The sequence below is a fragment of the Drosophila melanogaster genome, chromosome 2R (genome assembly GCF_000001215.4).
Source record: "Drosophila melanogaster chromosome 2R".
Lineage (NCBI taxonomy): Eukaryota > Metazoa > Arthropoda > Insecta > Diptera > Drosophilidae > Drosophila > Drosophila melanogaster.
The window spans coordinates 18,147,271-18,167,196 of record NT_033778.4 but is presented as its reverse complement, the minus strand read 5'-3'; the positions used below and the strand labels follow the sequence as shown (position 1 = coordinate 18,167,196).

The window sequence follows — 19,926 nt, the reverse complement described above, 5'->3', positions numbered from 1 at the left end:
AGTAGATGCACAACCTGCTATCGAAGTACGATAGACCGATAGAGCCAGGCAAATGCCGCCTCTGCTTATCGATAACAAGCAACGAATCGTTTAGAATTTATAAAGAAGAAAAACATAAAGCCAACATGAGCGACAGCGGTGTTTTCGCCTTCGTAAGTAGCTGCACAAATAAAAAACTCAATAGATTAAACCTCGTTTAATCTATCTAGGAGCTTGGCGATGACCTAGCCACACGCTGTGGCAATACACTCACTGGCGTCTTTGTGCCGGGCTCACGAATCGCACTCAGCGCCTACCGGCATGTGACGCACAGTTCGCGGGATGAGCCCACAGAGAATGCTGGACAGGTTCCGGTGCTCATCTACATGGCGCAGGAGTCGACGCTGTTCGACGAACCCGTTCTCCGCAGCGTACTCGCCGAGGCGAATGCCACGTTCGCCACGCTGCAACAGTTGGGTTCGCGGGCCACACGTGCCGAGTATGTGAATATATCCCGGGCATACAGGAGCATTGTGCGCTCATGCCTGGAGAAGCTGGAGCAGGCAAAAAAATCGCCGGAGGTTCAGACAGATGAGGCGCGCCTGCAACGCTTATGTGATGCCATCGTTGTGTTCTATGCGGCAGAATGCCTGTGGCATCTCTTCGAGATTCTGTACATTCAGAGCAATCAGCTGGTGGTGCCGCAGCTGCTCGACTGGGCGCGTTTCCACTCGCCGCACGCAGAGGACAGAGCCACGGATCTACTGCTCATGGGAGAGGAGGCCAGCGAATCTGATGACTATTGGAGCATTGTCAAATCACTCATTATGCTGGGCGAAATAGATGTTACGAGAGCAGTTCTCTCGCAGAATCGCAAAGCTGGACAAACGAGCTTCAAGGCGGCCGAACAGATCCTGAAGTCCATGCCAGTGTATCAAGAGGGCTATGCCCTGCAGAAGTTTCACTCGCAGTGGGAGTTCTGGCACGTGGATACGGAACGCAAGATTCAGTCCGGCTTATTTGCCACGGAGCCGGAGCTGGAGCAGTTGATTCGTCTGGTCGCCGGCGACAGCGAGCAGTGGGATGCTGGCATCAAAGAGTCCCAGGATTTCTATGAATACCTGCCAGGATACCTGCTCTTTACCAAGCCCACCTGCAAACCCTTTGAGCTGAAAATAGCGGCAGCCAAATGGCTAAACCGATGGTGTCTTCTCCGGCCGGAAAGAGAGCAGTGCAGCATGAACCGCATGGTTTCTCAGCTTATGGATCACGATCTTAGACTATTTATATACGATGCTCAAAAACTTAACGACACACACTGGTTCTCAACGCATTTGATTGATCTTATCCATCATTGTGGTCAGCTGAAGAGCTATTTCGATCAGAACAACATGTGAGTTTTTTTGTCAGAAGTTATGTTCAATCAATATGCTATATATTTTATGCACCCACAGCGATCTTCCGGCCCTGCGTCACTCAATGATCTATGAGTACGGCAGCTATCTGATGACGTCCCACAATATGTGGCAACTGGGCATCGACTATCTGGACTGTTGCAAGCAGGAGGGTCAGGCGGCTATCGAGCTGCTTTTGCCCCGAATCACTTTGCGCAGCGAGCGGCAAGCCACCAAGCTTATTAACCTGGCCAGGCAGCGCGGGCTCATAAGCGTAGAACGGGAGATCTGCAAGGTGCTTTCAAAGCGATCCTACGATAACGAGCGTTATGGAAACGCCCTGGAATGGGCCATTCGCTCCAAGGATGTGCTGCTGGTTACGGCGGTAGCTGACTTTATTTTAAAGGTAAATATAAACTATTTTTGCATAAGTATTTCATTCAATTTGATTTGTATATTGATCTGTGGCATAGCATTACTCGAAAACTGGCTGCATGCTTTGCCCGGACACCATTGCCAATGTCGGTGGCCGAATGTTTGCCTCACCGCGCTTGGTGTTTCTCTCCAAGTACTTTGAGTTCTATGAGTTCTACCGTACCCGTGATTTTCTTTCTGCCTCCGAGCTGCTGGTGAATCTTTTGGAATCCAAAATTACGCCAGACTAGTAAGTTATTGGGTTTACTACGAACACATTTAAAAGTAACATATATTCTTCCATTAGCTTTTGGCCATCGTTGCTCATCGATTCCATGCCACTGCTAGAGTCCAAAGATCCGAAGATCTTCGCCAAGGAAACGGTGGCCATTCTGCATCACATTGAAACCGATCTGGTGCCCATCATCGAACGCGATGTGTCCAAATATGGAAAAGTATGTCTAGCGTTGCTTGCGTTTTATTGATGTCTAATAATTGGGCTATTCCTTCGCAGCACCACACAGAAACCGTGTTCAAGGACTATCGGGTGGAGAACGTTGACGAAATCATGAACCTCCTGCGCCTGGCCTGCGCACGCAATTTGGCCCGAGCATTGATCATTGAGAACACTTTGCCCGTGGTGTGATTTTGAATGCATTTTTAATGTAATTTATTTTGTATTTTTCGCTTTTCCAATACATCGTAATTTGTTATAGATCGCGCTTGCATTGCTAACTTGTTATTCATACGCATTTTGTTTATATCTTGTGCCTCTTTGCTATGTATTTATTGTACCAACAACACTACTTGACTGGCTGCTGCCCTTTGACTAAAAAGGTAATCCAAGCTGCTGGGGGGCTGGAGGGATGTTCACAGTACGCATTTGTAAAATAAGTGTTCCCGTCGAACGATGTCCGTCCCGGTCAACTATGCTAGTTTGAACGGCGTGGGTAAATCTATAGGATACACTTCTCGGTTATAGGTTAGGCGGGCAAACAAAGGTGCTTAGGCCGAACTTAGAACTTAATATATAAATCAAACACTACGAAATAATTCAGTATGTTAGCTGCACATGGAGGAAGTTGATTACACACGTATGCGACGCACCTAAGAACTATTAAACAACGCCCAGAGTACAAGGGTAGTACACATAGTTTGATGCATATGCGTGGATATATATATATATATAATCTATTATATATCTGTGGGGTATGTATATAATTATCATATATTGTGGCTGTTACTTGTTATGAGAATCGCACGGCCTTGTACAAATGTTCGGTTACTACGTACGGAATTACATTTAAAGTCGCTTGTCTCTTGGCTTGGCCCGCGGACCGCCAACGGCATTGTAAAATGTATCGTTCGCTTGGTAAAAAACAATAACTAAACTAAACCAAACTTAGACGATAGGCCGCCTGGGGGGGGAGTCGCACTGTATACTATCATTCTAATTCTTAACAAACTTCTCTCCTAAACGTTTTGTATGCCAAATCACGCTAGGCAACAGAAAATACTCAAATAATCGCATCCTTTTCACTTTTAAGAAGATTTTAGATTACTTTTTAGGATTCCAATCTCGAACTGACAATGAAGTCGATTGTATAAATGAGTAAATATCAAAGTATATATAAAAGAGACTTTTAAATTGAAATCTTTTGTAAGCTACAATCTAAACTGAATAATCACAATAAACAAAAAAAAAATGAAGACATGTACGACCATAAAATTTTAACATTTTAAAGACAAGAGAACATGAAAGTTGTCAGTTCGGGATGGAGGATCCTGTTGCCCAGCGCGGTCACCGAGGGACTACGCCGCTTGAGTATTTCGCTTATCGCTACGCCCAATATCGGTTATTAATGTAAGTCTGAGTGTAGGTGTCTAATTCTGCTTCGCCGTGCCCGCGGCCGTGGTGGCTGCGGTGGCAGCCGCTATGGCACTGCTGCCCGTTATCGAGCCCAGCCGGGAGAGCGATGGCTCCCGCTTGGGTGGCACGATCGGCTTGGTTGGTATGGGGGGCGGTGCTCCGCGAGCGCCCGCTGGCGGCACCGTAACCGGCGGCACGGCAATGGGAACGGGATGAGGATGCGGTGTTGTTGTCTGGTCGAGGGCAGCTGCCGCAGCCAGTGCGGCATACTTGCCGCCGGGCGCCCGCTGGATGGTGGCCGTCGGCTGCATCTTTGCCGGAGAGGGTGAGGGTGGCGCCACCATGGGCACGGTGACCGTAGCAGCCGTCTCAACTGATGCAGCTACTGCTGCAGCTGTTGCTGCTACTCCAATGCTGCCGCTCGAGTTGCTGTTGCTGCTGGTGGTGGTGTTATTCGTGGTGGTTGTGATGGTGGTAGTGTGGTTGAGCACGGCAGTTAGTGGTGCTATTGCTGCTGTGGCCGTGCCCGTGGGCGCCGTTGCGATTCCAGCGCTCCGGATGTTCTGGCCCGGCGCAATGGAGCGGGCGATGCCGGTCTGTGGTCCCGAGACCGGCATGCTGCTAACCGTGGCTGTTGGCTGCACGATCTTGGCGATGTTCACCATGGGGGGCGTGGCACAGGCGTCGTCTGTAAAAGCGCAGAGAAATGGGATTAGCATTCGGCTTATGACAGCTCCGTAAAACACTAGATTTTCGGATCTCCGAGGCGGATTGGCCTAACCAGAAGCCCATATAGAGCTGCAAAGCCATTGCAGATGAGTTCTGGGAAGGCCTGGCTTGTGTGGAAATGCTTTGGCATGGTCGTGAAAAGTCTACAGACGCCACTGGTGTCAATTGGCTACGTTCTGGCTTTTGTCAGGGTGCTCCAATCGCTGGGGTGCGAGCGTGCGGGGTGGACGTGCGAATGCGTGATCTTTGGGTTGGTGCAACGTGAGGTGCACGAGGAACATCACAAAACAAAAAACAAATCACCTTGCAATTGCGTAACATTTTTTCTAACAAAAGATTTCGGCTTCAAGAGGAGTTCGAAAAAAAAGTAATATATATATATAGAGTTAAAGTTTGTATATAGAAAATTATAAGGAGGGCAACCATATGTATAATTACAACAGCCAGTTTCCAGGTGGAATTGCCTTGTCTGGCTAACTCACCGCTGAACTGTCGCGCCTTGGCGGCGGCCACGGATGAGCCGCTGCCACCCAGTTGCTGCTGCTTTTTCAGAGCCTCGTGCTCGCTCCGTAGGGCGTTGAGTTCCTGCTCCAGCTCCTTGACCCTGAAAAATAGACGTAGAAGATGATATAGTTTGTTCATTCGAACGTAACGACTGGCGTCGTGACGAACCGGAGTTCCTCCTTGGCTAGTTTGGCAAACAGGACTTTACGCTCCTGCTCCATGGCATGCGTTTGCTTCTCCAGTTCCTCCTCCATGCGCAGCGACTTTTTGCTCTCCTCCTCGAGACCCTCGGCAATGGTATCCGAGCGCTGCTTCTCCTCGGCCAGAATTTGGGCCAGATCCTCCGATCGTTTCCCTGTATAATCCCATAGATATTATTGTATGAGCAAAGTGGATATCTTCATATCTTATCTTCATACGGTCATACGCACCCTCTTCAATATACTTCATGAGGATCTTTTTGCGCTCCGCAATCAACAGCAGCACAATCTGCTTTTGTCGATTGCGCTCGTACTCGAGCGTCTCCTGCAGCTTCTTCAGATCCTTCTCCATTTTGGCCACCTGAGCGCGCTCCTCCTCTAGGTCCTGCTTCAGCTTGTTGCGCTCCAATTCCAGGCCGTAGGTGATGTCGTCACCCTGAGCCGTGGTGTTCTCGTGCTTGCGCTTCTCCTCCTCCAGCTCCTGGAGCATACGCTGATTGTTTTCCAGCGATTCGGTCAATATGTTGACCATACGCACATGCGTGGCCCTCTGCTTGCTAACCATCTGATACTGCTGCTCCATTTGCTGCTCAATGATCTGGCGCACCTCCATCTCCGCTTGCGCCGCCTGCGTAGACGATTCCCTTGATATCAGATTGCCATTGAGTGCGATCTTGTCCCGGAATATGGCCGCATACGGATCGTTCGGCTGCAGTCGCTTGGTGCGCAGCTGTGCAATGAGCTGCTTTACCCGCTCGTTCCTCAGGGCGGCTATGCAGACATCCCGTGCCTGCAGCTCGCCCTCCAGGTAGTACAGCATCTTCACCAGCTCGCTGTGCGGCATCTCGGAGCGCGTGCGTCCGTTGGTTGCGGTAGCACTGCTGGCGCTATTTGCCACCGGCATCACCTTGTGCACCACACCGGGACCCGGTTTCATGGTCTGGAACTCGTGGTTGGCGCTCACGGTGTCGCCGACCGACATTCCGGATCCGGAACAGTTCTCAGTGCCGTAATCCGCGTCCGTCGCTGGTGCCTCCGCAAACGTATCCGCAACGCTGCTGTTCGAGTTCTGCTCCATTGCCGCCGACTCTTTCGTGTGGCTCCCGTCCCGATATCCAATGCCCAATTCCCGATTCCGGATTCCGAACTCCCGATCTCCACCTCCGCTCAGCTCACGGCATACAAAAAAAAAAGTTTGGTGCGTCGCAGTTCGCAAATTACACGGTATGCAAGCTCTCTGCAATATTTAACTTCTGGCCCGGACTCTGTTTAAGCCCGCTTTCAAGGCAAGTGGCTTTGCGCAAGCAGCAATCGCCACAGGAAATTATCTTACAATTTCTTTGTCAATTTGTTGCCCGTGAAAAAGTGGATACTTGCGGCAGTGCTGCCGATTCAGCTTTATTCCCGTCAGATCTGGCTTAGTCGCAGGATAGTGCTGCGCATGGCGGGAAGATAAGAACATAAACGTCTGTTTTTTAATTAGTCAGCATTTTCTTAAATATCCAAACGCACTTTATTTGAGTTATATTTTTACACTCTTTACTATACTGTTAAGTTAAGCTTATTGTATCTAAAGGTGCTATGTTCATGATATCCAAAATCCATGTAGCCATAAACAGCTTTTATCTTTTATTAAAAAACGGCAGCACCGATTATGTACGCTGCGCTGCCAACTCGCTTTAAAAAAGAGTAGCGAGTAGCCAGTGTTGCAAAGCACGTTAAGCAAGGGTCTGCTTTTTGGCGCCGTTACGGGTTTTGAAACTATATTTAAATTTATAAGTTCATAAATATAATATATAATAGCACAAACTTTATTATAAAAATCGGGGTATGCTGAAAATAACTAAAGCGGTGCAAATTGCTTTAGTTTGGTAGAATATATTATTAAGTAATTTAAACAATTGTATTTATTTACAATTTATAAACAATTTGTTTTTTATTTTTTGTAAACAAAGGGCTTGGCGGTGTTGTAGGCCAGGGAATACCTTATGTGCTTGCCAACCAATCGATCGGCTAAAGGTATTAAAGCCGGTTCACGTCTGTAAATCCCTGCCGCCTTTGGTGTCCAGGCCCGTAGACGACACTCCGAGTGGCCCGGCAGCAGGATTCCCATCCAGCCCGCAGAGCTGAGCGTAATATCACAGTTAAGCCTCGTTTCCTCGTTCCTTCCTTCACTTGCCAGCACAATATCCCCATCCTTGCATTGCAATCCCGGCCAGCGTCGCAGGCGGGCCTCCAAGTTCTCGCTAGCGAAGGGAACACCCAGAAAGGGCGAACCCACGTATCTTTTGTACACGCTTTCCGCCTCCTGTGTATCTGCTATCATGATGGGAAGATGCTCTGAGGCAAATACAAACACCTTCAGCCAGTCAAAGTGTTTCCTTGGGCTTGTTATTTCCAGCAGATCCAATCTGGCCAAACCGCCCAGTAGTATGCTCATCTGGGGCCGCAGCCGAAAGGCGCGCGGTCGGATCATGGTGGCGGGCTGCAGCTTTACCAGCTCCTCGGCGGTGAGCAGGGGAGATATTTGGTCGGGTTGCATCACACCCGGTGTGTCGTAGACCCAACGCGCTTCCTTGTACTCCTTGCCCCGATCGTTTAGCGTTGTAATCGGTCGCGAGCCACCGGCCATGGCAAAGGCATCATGGAGATTTTCGCGTCGATCGAAGGTGCGTCCAACCGGAGCCACTGGTTGAGCAGCTGCCGCTGAACCCGTTTCCCTTGCCACTGCGCGACGCTCCTTTTCCATTTCCGCCTTCTCGCTGCGCTCCGAAACCAATCTCTTAAAGCGCTGATAGACTCGATCGTTCGATGGACGCAAGATTGGAAACCGCAGCAGTTTGAGTGTGGTGCCCGGCCACGGACAGGTGGTGGCCTTGCGCACCAGGTCACTGGCCTCCGGCCGGCAGTAGTCCGAGTTAAGCAGAATGTTGAACAGCGAGCTCTTGCCCACATTGGTGCAGCCCACCAGATAGACATCGCCTTTGTAGGCCCACGTTTTGTGCAGCTGCGTTATTAGCTCCTCGATGCCATAGCCCGTTTTGGCGGATATCAAACTGACATTCTTGATATTTAGACCATTTCCACCGCCATGCTTGATGAACTCGCGCTGCAGAGAATCCTTAATATGCTGAAGATAGATGTTGGAGTCGCGCGGCAGCAGATCGACCTTGTTGCCCACCAGGAAGACGGGTCGCTTTGCGCCCAATATGTTTTGCATGCCCGGCCAAATGGAGCAGGGAAAATCGAGAAGGTCCACCAGAACAATAGCCAGTGCAAATTTGTCTTGAATGCGGGATATGGTGTCCACATAGGTCGATGGGGCCACCACCACATCCAATGCGATGTTGTAGTGGTTCAGAAAGTGACAACGCTTGCAGGTGATCGTTTGCAGTTCCTGCTGCGTCCTATCCCTGAATATTTCACTTGGTATATAGCCTGGCAGGGAGGCATTCGTGCAATGAAGGTCTGCGCCGCAGCCGTTGCATGGAACCTTTGAGGCGGGTAACGAAGGATCCGGTGTGCCCTGCTTATTCCCTCCCTCCTGGGCGCCCTGATAGAACTCGTAGTCGTCCATCCAGTCGTCGGGCAAATGCTGTTGTGTCTCAGGAATCGAGAAAGAGGGTTTTATTTTGGTCTCCAGAACAGAGCTGTAATGAACGTGCTCATGATCCTTGTACCGCTCTCTGGCGAGCAGCCACGCCCTCTGCCGAAAGCTCTGTCCCACTTCAGCGGCGGTATTCTGCCGCCTCGAACATGTGATAACCACATTTTTATTTATAATTTTATATAAACGTGTGGTTTTAAACATTTTGCAATGCCCACAAGAATTCTCACAGTGTCAGACTAAAGCCGTTTGCTACGAAACCATTTACATAGTCAGGGCTGCTAGCCGATAGATCTGAACGATTGTTATATTATTTGGCGTACAAAATAACAAGCATCAATTCAAGCAATGCTTTTTGTGTTATAAATCGAATAAAAGATATTTCAGTACATTAATTTGTGTTCATTAACTGGAAAAAAACAAAACGCATCGAAATTAGGCCGATTCATATCGAACAATCACGAGTGTATCGAAAATCGAAATCGGTGAAAGAGAAAAAAGAAAGCAGCGTTAGCGAGAAAGCAGAGGTGAGTTAAGTGCGGGACAAAAAAAAAGCGTGTATGTATTAAAATTGAAACAAAAAGATATAGAAAAAGCGTGTCCACGGCGCAATTAGCGTGCTCCTGCGGCGGTCGGCAGGCGATATACGCATTGGTAAAAGTACAGAGTACACGCCGAGTAAAAAGCAGCAGCGCACAACAAATAAAATGATTAGGAAAGTGTGTGGAAAAAAGACAAGTGTATGTGAACGGCGATTGTATGTGTGCGTGACGTGACTGTATGCGTGCTGCTGCTGCGTGTATATGAAATAAAAAGTAACGCGAAGCGCGACCTAATTTTAACCAAATATTACAATAATATTTGCATAAACAAAGGCGGCTCGGTTAATGTGACGCCAGGCATTTTGGTGGTTCCTGCGGCTTTCCACGAACGTTTGCCGACGCCATTGTCTGACCAAAAACAAAAGAAAAGAATTGAAATAGAATAAATCTCAGACGAGCACACTATTCCGTCGAGTGTAGAGTTCTTCCCGATTGAGTAATGCAATAACAACAAACGGAGCTGCTCAAATTGTTGAGAGTGTTGCAACTTTCGTTGGAACTCGTTTTGAACCGTTGTTGTTGTTGTTGTTGTTGATTTTGTCGCTCGCATCGCTCACTCACTTACTCACCGACTCACTCGCTCCTTTCCATTCTCCTGATGTTACCAAAACTGGTCTTCAAGAAGCAACAATGCAGTTTCTTGACGGGGAAGGGGAAAAATCAATAGTTCGGAAATTAGACAACTTTCAACATCCATGATTCAACGAAATGCACTCAGCCTAGAAGAAGCTACCGATAACCCCGGGCGCAAGAGCAAGCGAGATAGTTGCCGCCGCCTACCCACACTCGCACACAGCCACACACTTACACTTATGCAGCTGAATTTCCAGCGATGTCTGCTCTGCCTTTTAAGTTGTTGTTGTTGTAATGTAATTGCGAAATCATAACGGCAGTTGAAAGTTGAGAGCGCTTAGCGAAAGAGAACGAGGGACACAGAGAGCGTGAGACTAAAGTTTAAGCTCTGGCGGCAAACTATATGCCCTGCTCTCCCCCGCCCACGCAGAAACATACAGCCGGCTGCCAGTGTAGCGCATATGAGAGTCGCATCAACAACAACGCTATTTCCTCAAGAAGAAAAACACATGTTGGCCGCACAGTGGGATGGAGTGGGAGTGAAATTAAGACAAAGTCACTGAATGGAAGTGCGAATGGTGCCGCCATCTTGGTTCTTTTTTGGTCAAAAATCACGGAATGAATGCTATTTAACTGGAGTGCGCCTAAAAATACATTGCCATCGGCAGCTGCAGCGTGCATCGCGTGCAACAGACTAATTCCGCGTTCTAAGCCACTGTGCCGCATACGAATTCAAATAAGCAATAAGTACACATGTGTGTACGACTGAAAATGCAGAAATTGCCTTGAAAAGTGAAAGGCATTCAACAGAGCGAGCCAGCGACGATTTGATATTTTTGCCTCTTTGCTTAACCTTTGCTGGCAGCTGTTTGCTGTTTTTATTTAGCGCTGTCTCAGCACTTTGACATTTTCCAGCTCACTCACACATGTACAGAGTAACAACGCTGTGCATTCCGAACTCCCATTTCCCACTGCACAAACGCTGCACATGCGCCGCAGCACATTTATATTTGCAGAATACTTTTGGCCAAGAGACGTGCTGTTTTGCAATGCTCTCGTAACGTTCACTGCTAATTTCGCCAAGCTGTTGTTTGTTTGTCTTACTCTGCCTTGCCGTTACCGTTCGTTCACTAATGCTGTCTGTTTACTTCTCTTGCAGAGTGCGTCAAAGAAAACCCAAGCGAAAACCCACGGATTAAGCGGTCCGCTGCGAATTAAGACCATCTAACGGTGAACCTTTCGGTCACTAGTCCAAATTAAGCCTCCTGCCCACCCCCCTCCCAGCATTCTGTTCAGCGAGCGCGACGCCCCCACAAAACAAAAGCTTCTTCATGATGTCGTCGGATCAACAGTTCTTTCTAAAATGGAACGATTTTCAAACGAATATGGTGACCTCGTTCCGTCACCTGCGCGACGAGAAGAGCTTCACAGATGTGAGTAACCAAATGAAACTTTCCAGAAGCGGCGATGGAAAAACTATTGCAGTCGAACTATTAGTTAGAATGATGATATTAGATGTCAATATATTTTGAAGTTACTTATAAATTCAGTCAAAATCAAGCCATAGAAGTTCGACTGTAGTTAACCAGTCCCAGGGGCGCGCTGAGGTTTATTATGCTACTCTTGGCCCGATTGGCTCGCGGCCGCCCCTTGTGGAGGGTCAGTCACCGGCTGAGCTCAGTTGGTCTGAGTAGCAGATACCTGGCCCTCACGCTATTTTCAATTCGTTTTTCTTTTACCTGTGTTCGTTCTTCGCTCTGCGTTTTTGTTCAATTTGTTGCGGTGAAAATGCCTGGCGGATCTTACTGATTTCCCAATGCTTATTGTTCACAGGTAACACTCGCCTGCGAGGGCCAAACCTGCAAAGCCCACAAAATGGTGCTTTCCGCTTGCAGTCCCTACTTTAAAGCGCTACTGGAGGTGAGTTTTTCACGCGGTAATAACTAAGCAATCGTTTGATAATGTAATGTATGCACCCGCAGGAGAACCCATCGAAGCATCCGATCATTATCCTGAAAGATGTCTCCTACATTCACCTACAGGCTATACTGGAGTTCATGTACGCCGGTGAGGTGAACGTGTCCCAGGAACAATTGCCAGCATTTCTTAAGACCGCCGATCGCCTCAAAGTGAAAGGCCTCGCAGAGACACCCAGTTCGATAAAGCGGGAAGGTTGATGGTATTAAACAATAATCGAAACAAAAAATACATAATAAATAACAACAACCAACTATAAGAAACTTATATGTACGCAAGAAAACAAAATTCCAACCAGCGGCAAAAGAAACAACATTACGAGAACGACATTTGGTATACAAATTCATATAAGAGTGCACGAGGAGGATGAAGAACGCCAACAAATGACCACACAAAGCTAAAGCTGGACAGATTGAAATGATTAGCCTGTAAAGTAGAGGTGGAGGCCAAATCCGCCCGCCCACTCCCACACCCGCTCATTCACATCTGATCAACCAAATTGCAAAAAAAAAAAAAACAACACTTACCGACAACCCCACAGAACTCGATTTGAATTCTTTTTGTTTAATTTCTGCATAAAATAGTTTGTAATATATTATTAACAATACAAACCACTCTGTATAAATAAAACGATATGGACAGCAGCCCCTAAAGCAAAACAAAACATAACGAAACGAAACAAAACAAAAAACGCACTTTTGTAAAGTAATTAAAGAAGATCCATTTAAAATATATAAAGATAATTATAAATATAGTGTGAAATGTGCAAGTAGATGGAAAAAGCCACGACGGGCGCGAATATTACAACACATTCGGTTAGTTTTTAAGCCACTAACTACAACCCCAGACATGCCACGCCTCCAGACAGACAAACTCATTTTCATCTATATTTAAACAATAAAATAGAAACAAATGCAAAATTGTACTTCAATTAATTGTGTGTGGACAAGCGCGTTTTTCCCCAACTTCTGATCATACGCGAGATACATACATATATTGTATTAATAACAAAACGAAGAAAAGGTGTTTCAGTGCGAAGCTAGCAGTTCTACACAGTTTAAACAAAAGAGTAAGGAAATACGTTAGAATGAAAAATACAACTTGAGTAAAAACTATACTTGAATATTATTACATAAAGTAAAATATTTATATGTATGTATATGTATACATGTGAGCATAGATTTAAAGAAACTACGGTAAATAAACAGAATAATTAAAACAAAAAAAAAAAAAAAACAAATGCAAATCATCCTGAGCTTTTCATTAAATTACGATTCGAAAACCGGTCGATTTGCATGTCTGCATTTATTTTAATAGTCTTTCATAACATCCTTCATAAGCTTCGTACTTTGTATACAGAGTAATTCGTTTACAAATTAACAAAAATATGTTCGCTTAGCTTAAATTACACTAATATTTGATATATTGCCGATTGGATCTCGCTTGCTGTTGCACATGCATGCAGCCAATATAGATCAAGATGCACAATAAGCCACAGTTCCTAATTATTGAAACAGTACGCATTGCGCGTGTGCAGTTCGAATGGATCGAGGCGCATCTTCTCCTGGTTATCCTCAACGAAACGCGTCACATCCGCCACGAGATTGGGTCGCTCCTCGGCGCTGGCGGCGCACGGCGACCAGATCTTAATGTTATGGTCAATGCCACTGGTGGCCAGCATGCAGATGCTCGGATGCGGCTGCACGCAATTCACGATGGCACTGTCCGCCCGATAAACGGCGCGTATCTTGCCCGTGTCTCCCTCCCAAATGTACATGTTGCCGTCATCCGAACCAGCGGCTATGAACTCGCCCTGGCTGCCCAAATAGTTGGCCTCCTTTATGTCCGTCGTGACGTTGCAGTGGCCCACATAGCGTTGCATATAGTCGCGTGCCGTGGAACGGAGATCATATTCGGCGTTCTTCAGACGCAGGTAGCGGAAGCCATCATCCACTTCCACCGGCTGTAGCTCGGGTGCCTCGGGGCTCTTTGACTGTCGTCGATTCTCCTTGATGTCCTTGTTCAGCATGAGCACGCCGTGATTGTTGGCGAAGTCGGGGAAACGCTGAATTAGTGCCTGCAAGCACTGATCCGCATCCTGGGGTCGATGCAGCTCAAGCAATGCCCTGGCCAGCCGAAAGTGGGCCTTCACATAACTGGGATCCAGACGCAGGGCCTCGTGGCAGTCCCTAAGTGCCGCATATATATCACCAAACCAGCCGCGTCGCATTAGAGCCGTCGCTCTGTTCAGATAGAGGACCTCTCCTTGTGGATATTTCGCCAAAGCCGCTGAGTAAGCATCAATTGCATCTACAAGTTTGCCGTTCTCAAGAAAGTCATTGCCCTCCTTCTTATACACCTCTATTTCGGTTGGCAGCGAGCGACTTCTGTGTGGCATCTTCACCGGCTCCTCCTCGTGAACGAGTGTTGATGTGAAGGCGGGCAGATCGTAGAAAACCGGAGGCTCAGCGTGATTCAGATCAAAGCGGTAGACGTGCTCGCAGCCTATGTTGACCAAAAGCTCTGTGCCATTGCCATTGAACGTAAGATAAGTGATTCCCCGTGGCTCGTGGACAATGTTCCGGCTGATGTTTTTCACGATCTGTCCGGGTGCATAGTACGCCACGCAGGCAGAGAGACCTTAAAGGGATAAGAGTTCAATATGCATATGTATGAGCTGCAGCGCCTACAAATTCAAGTACTCACCATTGCCGTTGGTGGAGGGCAGCTTGCGGCGATCGTACACCCGGGCAAAGGGATCGTTGGTGCCCACGGCCAGGTATTCCGTCCTTCGGGGATTTATAGCCAGACATTTGGCCTCTGTGTTCTCCAACTGATCGTGCAGGTTCAAGAGCCTGACACCAATACCTTCCTCGGGACGGCAGCGATGTGGCTCACGTATATCTAGCTGCAGGATGCAACCATCCTCTCCCGCCGACCAAAAGACGTGCGGCGAGTCCTGGGCGGTGGCCAAGCGCTTCGCCCGAGAAAAATGGCAAATGCAAGAAAAAAGGGTCTCGTTCGGGTCGTTGATGTCGTAGACGTAGATGAACTTATCCGCTGCACACGTAGCCACAATGCTGTTGTTGGTCTTGGGCAGAAATTTTACAGAGAACACATTGCCCAGATGCTTGGTCCTGATGACATGAACAAGCTTCTTTCGGAACGGATCCCAGATCATCACACGATAGTCGTCGGATCCGGAGGCCAGCCACATACCATCAGTGGTCCACTCCAGACAGTTGACGCAGCCCTCGTGACCGACGAGCACTGCCTCCTGCTCCAGCCTGTCCACGTAGGCCGGCGATGCCAGCAGACGTCGCCGGAGCATCTCGTCCAGCTCATGACCGTATTGCTGGCGCTGCCAATGCAAGGAGCTGGCGTTCAAGGGCGTGTGCTGGCGCTGATAGCGCGAACTAGAGTACTTTACGCGATACAGTTCATCGCTCGACATTATCTCCGACTGCTGTGGATAGGATTATGACACTTGTTTCCGTTTGTTTTCGTCTCGTTCTCCGTTTAATTCATTTTGCATTCGCTGATTTCCCCTGCCCCGCTTCGCCCCCCTTCCATCAACAACTTTGCTGTTGTTGACACCTGTGCGCGGCGTTGCCAGGCCAGCGCGTATCGCCGTAACGGTTTGCGTTAGCTTACGGGATCGAACAACCAAATTTCAGTTATGGAAAAAGTATTTCTTTTTTTAAACACCCGAGAAGTGAAAGATTAAGTAGAGTCTAGCACACAACTGACTTAAACCGCCTACGAAGGCAAACGTAAATTCATTTATAAAACCTCTTAAACTCTATTATGGCTTAAAAAAAGAACAAACAAAAAAAAACAGGTTTTACGTATAGTAAAAAAATGTAAGCCAATTGCAAGTTCCGCTCTAGCCGACCGTTTTTAAGGGCTGGAAAATGGTGGAAAACATTTGAGGGATTATAACAGTTTTACCATCTGGTAACACTGCCAGATAAACTAAAAAAATCGAATTGATTTATTTAATTCCACGGAAGACGCGACGTTGACTGAAAAGCTAAGACATGTCCAAAGAAAAGGAGGACGAGTGCGACAAGCACAAACAGCAGGCGACGGCGGACGCCAAGTCCACGTCGAGCGAGGATTCCGATGAGTACCAATCGGCCGGTGAGGGCGAGGATGGAGACGGCGATGGTGACGGTGATTCCCCAGCGGAGCGCCCGCCTGACAAAACCAGCCCCACGGTCGCCGTTGCGCCCACAGCAAAGGCAGCATCGCCACTGCCCACTGTGAAGCCAGCATCCGAGGCCCTGGACTTTCCTATGCACCGGAGTGTTTTCGAGGACGACATCAAGTCGCTGCAGCGACGACTTCTATTGAGCACGGCCCAAGACGAAGTGGGTAGAAAGGATAAGCACGGCAATACGCCACTCCATCTGGCCGTAATGCTGGGCAGAAAGCACGCTGTCCGTTTGCTTCTGGCCCAAAACGCCCCCGTAAAGATCAAGAACAATGAGGGCTGGTCCCCGCTGTCCGAGGCCATTAGCTACGGCGACCGCCAGACAATCACCCAGGTGCTGCGAATGCTAAAGCTGCAGTCCCGCGAACACATGGAGAGTCGGCGCGAGAAGCTGGTCAATGCGCTGCGCCAGATGCAGGACTTCTACATGGAATTCAAGTGGGATTTTCAATCATGGCTGCCACTGGTTTCCCGCATCCTGCCCTCGGACATCTGCCGGCTTTACAAGTCGGGCGCCTCCATTCGTTTGGACACCACACTGGTGGACTTCAATGATATGCGTTGGGAGCGAGGGGACATATCGTTCTTGTTTAGAGGTGAGGCGCCGGCAAGGGAATCGCTGGTTCTGTTGGACAATGAGCAGGAATGCTTTCAGCGGCTGCGATACGAGGAATCAGACATGGAGGATGAGGTGGATGTGCTCATGTCGACCGATATACTGGCCACCCAGATGTCCACCAAGACGATTCAGTTCGCACGGGCGCAACGCGGATGGATATTCCGCGCCAATCGCAAGGAGCTCATTGGGGGCCAATACCAGTGCGAAATTTACACCATCCAGGGCTTAATCCTGAAGCAGCGTAAGAGGCGGGAACACCTGTCACACGAGGATCTACAAAAGAACCGCGCCATTGTCGAGACTATTACCAAGGGTGCCAGCCAGCAGCCGGATACGCGTCGCTCCAGTCTAGGCAGCCAGCACACGGCCACGCCGCCGGAGACCAATACACCAACGGCTCCGAATGGCATCTCACTGCCGGAGCTGCCGCGTCGCAGCTCGCTGCAGGCCCCGCCGCCTCCCACAGTCACCTGGCGACAGTATCTCGATGCGGAGGTCGGTAAGTGCCCGCAACTGGGTCGGACACCCGTGCACAAGCAATCCAACAAGACGCTGCGAGCAACGGTAGCCATGAGCAAGGACTTTCCACTTAGCGTGGATATGCTGCTGGACGTTCTGGAAGTCGTGGCACCCCTAAAACACATCAACAAGCTGCGCGAATTCGTCACGCTGAAGCTACCGACGGGCTTTCCCGTGAAGATTGAGATACCCGTACTGCACACGGTGACCGCCAAGGTGACGTTCCAAAAATTCGAGTTCCGCGACAACATCCCCGCCAAGATGTTCGAGGTGCCATCGCACTATTGGGAGGATGTGCGTCGCTTTCAGGACTTATGACCAGGCGACGGAGAAGCCGCGCCAAAGGCCAAAGCAGCAACCGGCGGACCGACTGGAGCAGCGACTGGCGTTCATGTCGACTTGAATCGCAATGCGTCCTCGCCCTCCATTGCGGAGTTCGATTGATGAGGCGTCTACCGCGACACACGCCTCTCATTCTGCCTGTCCGCCTGTCCCACACATTTCATGTCGCGTTTAGTGATCACTCCAGCAAAAGTCGGAGGATACAGCTCGAACGCGGGCGGCTTGTTTATGTATGTATGCTTAAGAGGAAAACACCCACACACAAAATTGCAATTTTCACCATGAGTGAATCCCATACTCTCCCGGTCCAAATCCAAATTGGACGCTCTGAAAATTGCAATTTTACATTTACGTTTTGTTATGTACTGTATTTGTTTTTAGTCGCCTTCGCAAGAAGGGTCATTACTTAGTAGTATTTATTATGCACAGGCTCGTCATTTTTAACAGCCCGAGTGAATCACATCAACTTCAAATGGTGTTTTCAGATTGCCACCCTAATTGGTGGGGTGCGGTCCCAAAACAGCTGCTCCACTGGCGAGGAATCCAGAAGATCACTTTCCCAAATTGCCTTTCGTATCTGCCGATAATCGCGGCGGTACGAAGGTAAAACTAAATGTCCAATCTGCAGAATTGCTTGCTGATAGCCACGTTGACAGCAGCAATTTGCTAAGTTTTTAGTTTGTAAGTGATTAGATGTTGTCCAATATCCGATCGTTTCGCAAAACGTTTATCATTTTATTTATGTCCATACCCCCTTTCCGTGTTTAGTGCAATTTCATACATAGTTTTAAGGTCAACTGGGAAAGAAGACAGATGTTTGTTTTCGAAATCGAAAAAAAAAGAATCCACGTAACCGCTTGAAGAACGTTCATCAAACAATTGCGTTCTTCTTCTACTTAGGCTATGTGTACTAGAGAATCGATCGCAAAACCATTTCCATTTCGCCTTTCCTCGCAATAGTCTCAAGTATTTAGAAGTGCGCAAAACTGAGACCAGCAGCTTCACAAATCAATTATAAATAAATATTTATACATACGCATGTAACCAAGTATTTATTTAGTTCCATCTTAGCCAATTATTTATACTGCAAAGAGCGTCTGTACTTGCTTTGTATTTGTTAATCAACAAAACCAGCTAGCACCGATTTAGTTTCGGTTCGCATTGCTTTGCTGTGATTTTGCCCTCTTTAAAACAAAAAAAATATGACTAAACACCACCATGTATTTATGTATGTATAACTGCCATTGCTTGCTTTTATTCGGACACAATTTTTTATTTCGTTTATAGAACTCCAATCCATTTAGGTCAAATCAAGGCGATAATCAAATGAAATTGTTTTTAAACCGTAATCCTAGATCAAAACACATCTTCACAAGAATTCTGATGTAAGCAAAAATCAGTATATTTTACTAGGTAAGGGCAATTTATTGAAACATTTATATTTATACGTGGCCACCCTAACTGTAATTGAACCGAGCAATTGTATACGCTCTAAAAAAAATAATTATATACACAAACTGTAAATGTGCAAACCCAAGAGAATTTGTGTTTTATTTATAAACAAATGGAAGTCGTTGGGATTTGAAACTGAATTTGGGCGGGCGTTCTTCACCGTTACACCACACTGCCCGGCGGGGGTGTTCTCCCGCCTGTGCGCGCTTTTCAACACTACTACTGGCTGAATCAGCTGCTTGAATCACAAAATACGCACAAATTGAGACAAAATTTTGTTTTTGAAACGAAATAAGCGATAATTGAAGCCTACCAAGATGATTGTCCCACGCCTGGCACTTCCCATTAGCCTTGCCCTGCAGCGCGTGTCGCGCCGGGTGGCGGAACACCCCCATAACCTAAGGATCCTGCAGCGCCACATGTCCAGCGTGTACTTTCGCAGTGGAGCCATCAAACCCAAGCCCGAGGAGATGCCATTCGGCCTGCTGGCCATCTTCTGTGCCGTCATACCGGGACTCTTCGTGGGCGCCACCATCAGCAAGAACGTGGCCAACTTTCTGGAGGAGAACGATCTGTTCGTGCCCGCGGATGACGACGACGACGAGGATTAAGCATCCGGACACTTGACAATCTCCATGTGGGAGTGCCTCCTAGTCGGGATAAATGTGTTGGCAACGCGGCGTTCTCCCACGCAGAGGAAACCAGCTCACGGCCATATATTTGTTCATCCATTAGCCTCCTTTTTCTACATACATATATAAGAATCCGCGCAGCTCTTGCATTTTTTGTGTATTGTCGTGTATTCTTCAAGTCCCGCTTTGATATTTTCGCTTTCTGAATGTTAACTATGCTCGTTAAATACTTGAATGTACTAGAATTAAATAAAGTTTATTCGACTATGCTTAAAACCTGTCTGTTATTATATAATA

At 47.8% G+C, this 19,926-nt stretch overlaps 7 protein-coding genes across 18 annotated transcripts; 4 read left to right on the top strand and 3 right to left on the bottom strand.

Moving 5' to 3' along the window:
* Positions 1 to 56: 56 nt before the first annotated feature.
* On the top strand, positions 57 to 2,503 carry Nup75 (Nucleoporin 75kD). The gene is made up of 6 exons (NM_137456.3): positions 57 to 152; positions 210 to 1,372; positions 1,434 to 1,779; positions 1,847 to 2,037; positions 2,095 to 2,242; positions 2,302 to 2,503. Exons 1-6 carry the CDS (start codon positions 126 to 128, stop codon positions 2,431 to 2,433), a joined length of 2,007 nt encoding a protein of 668 aa, NP_611300.2. The 5' UTR covers positions 57 to 125; the 3' UTR covers positions 2,434 to 2,503.
* Naus (Nausicaa) lies at positions 2,451 to 6,477 on the bottom strand. Of its 2 annotated transcripts, none has more exons than NM_001299636.1 (4): positions 5,322 to 6,477; positions 5,059 to 5,245; positions 4,869 to 4,990; positions 2,451 to 4,345 (listed from the first exon to the last, which is right to left on the bottom strand). In NM_001299636.1, the coding sequence occupies exons 1-4, from the start codon at positions 6,166 to 6,168 to the stop codon at positions 3,672 to 3,674; spliced, it is 1,830 nt and encodes a 609-aa protein (NP_001286565.1). In that variant the 5' UTR covers positions 6,169 to 6,477; the 3' UTR covers positions 2,451 to 3,671. The 2 variants fall into 2 exon arrangements, with proteins under 2 accessions (NP_001286565.1, NP_611299.2); NM_137455.5 differs by having other exon boundaries at positions 2,988 to 4,345.
* A 409-nt stretch (positions 6,478 to 6,886) lies between these two features.
* Positions 6,887 to 8,940, bottom strand: CG10914 (uncharacterized protein). Its single transcript, NM_137453.3, has one exon. The coding sequence runs from the start codon at positions 8,899 to 8,901 to the stop codon at positions 7,027 to 7,029; it is 1,875 nt and encodes a 624-aa protein (NP_611297.3). The 5' UTR covers positions 8,902 to 8,940; the 3' UTR covers positions 6,887 to 7,026.
* A 64-nt stretch (positions 8,941 to 9,004) lies between these two features.
* On the top strand, positions 9,005 to 13,102 carry lolal (lola like). Of its 8 annotated transcripts, none has more exons than NM_166270.2 (4): positions 9,005 to 9,224; positions 11,032 to 11,305; positions 11,706 to 11,792; positions 11,855 to 12,352. In NM_166270.2, exons 2-4 carry the CDS (start codon positions 11,204 to 11,206, stop codon positions 12,047 to 12,049), a joined length of 384 nt encoding a protein of 127 aa, NP_725756.1. In that variant the 5' UTR covers positions 9,005 to 9,224; positions 11,032 to 11,203; the 3' UTR covers positions 12,050 to 12,352. The 8 variants fall into 8 exon arrangements, with proteins under 8 accessions (NP_725756.1, NP_524778.1, NP_725757.1 ...); NM_080039.4 differs by having other exon boundaries at positions 9,179 to 9,255; positions 11,855 to 13,102; NM_166271.3 differs by having other exon boundaries at positions 9,179 to 9,351.
* A 34-nt stretch (positions 13,103 to 13,136) lies between these two features.
* adp (adipose) lies at positions 13,137 to 15,493 on the bottom strand. 2 transcript variants are annotated; one of them, NM_137452.3, is made up of 2 exons: positions 14,556 to 15,493; positions 13,137 to 14,489 (listed from the first exon to the last, which is right to left on the bottom strand). In NM_137452.3, the coding sequence occupies exons 1-2, from the start codon at positions 15,301 to 15,303 to the stop codon at positions 13,351 to 13,353; spliced, it is 1,887 nt and encodes a 628-aa protein (NP_611296.2). In that variant the 5' UTR covers positions 15,304 to 15,493; the 3' UTR covers positions 13,137 to 13,350. The 2 variants fall into 2 exon arrangements, with proteins under 2 accessions (NP_611296.2, NP_001286563.1); NM_001299634.1 differs by having other exon boundaries at positions 14,556 to 15,443.
* Positions 15,494 to 15,786: 293 nt separating this feature from the next.
* Positions 15,787 to 19,101, top strand: CG5742 (uncharacterized protein). Of its 3 annotated transcripts, NM_001274139.2 has the most exons (2): positions 15,787 to 17,775; positions 18,031 to 19,101. In NM_001274139.2, the coding sequence occupies exon 1, from the start codon at positions 15,890 to 15,892 to the stop codon at positions 17,519 to 17,521; it is 1,632 nt and encodes a 543-aa protein (NP_001261068.1). In that variant the 5' UTR covers positions 15,787 to 15,889; the 3' UTR covers positions 17,522 to 17,775; positions 18,031 to 19,101. The 3 variants fall into 2 exon arrangements, with proteins under 3 accessions (NP_001261068.1, NP_611295.1, NP_001261069.1); NM_137451.4 differs by having other exon boundaries at positions 15,787 to 18,733.
* A 98-nt stretch (positions 19,102 to 19,199) lies between these two features.
* On the top strand, positions 19,200 to 19,900 carry EMRE (Essential MCU regulator). Its single transcript, NM_137450.2, has one exon. It carries the CDS (start codon positions 19,315 to 19,317, stop codon positions 19,606 to 19,608), a length of 294 nt encoding a protein of 97 aa, NP_611294.1. The 5' UTR covers positions 19,200 to 19,314; the 3' UTR covers positions 19,609 to 19,900.
* The last annotated feature ends 26 nt before the right edge of the window (positions 19,901 to 19,926 follow it).

What these genes read in the sequence shown, in the direction of transcription:
- adp (NM_137452.3), bottom strand. Translation starts at nt 15,303, where the DNA reads ATGTCGAGCGATGAACTGTATCGCGTAAAGTACTCTAGTTCGCGCTAT. An exon ending in GCCCTCCACCAACGGCAATG is followed by an intron (nt 14,490 to 14,555) that starts GTGAGTACTTGA and finishes TATCCCTTTAAG; the next exon opens with GTCTCTCTGCCTGCGTGGCG.
- Nup75 (NM_137456.3), top strand. Translation starts at nt 126, where the DNA reads ATGAGCGACAGCGGTGTTTTCGCCTTC. An exon ending in TATTTCGATCAGAACAACAT is followed by an intron (nt 1,373 to 1,433) that starts GTGAGTTTTTTT and finishes ATGCACCCACAG; the next exon opens with CGATCTTCCGGCCCTGCGTC. An exon ending in TAGCTGACTTTATTTTAAAG is followed by an intron (nt 1,780 to 1,846) that starts GTAAATATAAAC and finishes TCTGTGGCATAG; the next exon opens with CATTACTCGAAAACTGGCTG.
- Naus (NM_001299636.1), bottom strand. Translation starts at nt 6,168, where the DNA reads ATGGAGCAGAACTCGAACAGCAGCGTTGCGGATACGTTTGCGGAGGCA. An exon ending in CATGAAGTATATTGAAGAGG is followed by an intron (nt 5,246 to 5,321) that starts GTGCGTATGACC and finishes GGGATTATACAG; the next exon opens with GGAAACGATCGGAGGATCTG. An exon ending in CTAGCCAAGGAGGAACTCCG is followed by an intron (nt 4,991 to 5,058) that starts GTTCGTCACGAC and finishes TCTATTTTTCAG; the next exon opens with GGTCAAGGAGCTGGAGCAGG.
- EMRE (NM_137450.2), top strand. Translation starts at nt 19,315, where the DNA reads ATGATTGTCCCACGCCTGGCACTTCCCATTAGCCTTGCCCTGCAGCGC.
- lolal (NM_080039.4), top strand. Translation starts at nt 11,204, where the DNA reads ATGATGTCGTCGGATCAACAGTTCTTTCTAAAATGGAACGATTTTCAA. An exon ending in ACGAGAAGAGCTTCACAGAT is followed by an intron (nt 11,306 to 11,705) that starts GTGAGTAACCAA and finishes TATTGTTCACAG; the next exon opens with GTAACACTCGCCTGCGAGGG. An exon ending in ACTTTAAAGCGCTACTGGAG is followed by an intron (nt 11,793 to 11,854) that starts GTGAGTTTTTCA and finishes ATGCACCCGCAG; the next exon opens with GAGAACCCATCGAAGCATCC.
- CG5742 (NM_001274139.2), top strand. Translation starts at nt 15,890, where the DNA reads ATGTCCAAAGAAAAGGAGGACGAGTGCGACAAGCACAAACAGCAGGCG.
- CG10914 (NM_137453.3), bottom strand. Translation starts at nt 8,901, where the DNA reads ATGTTTAAAACCACACGTTTATATAAAATTATAAATAAAAATGTGGTT.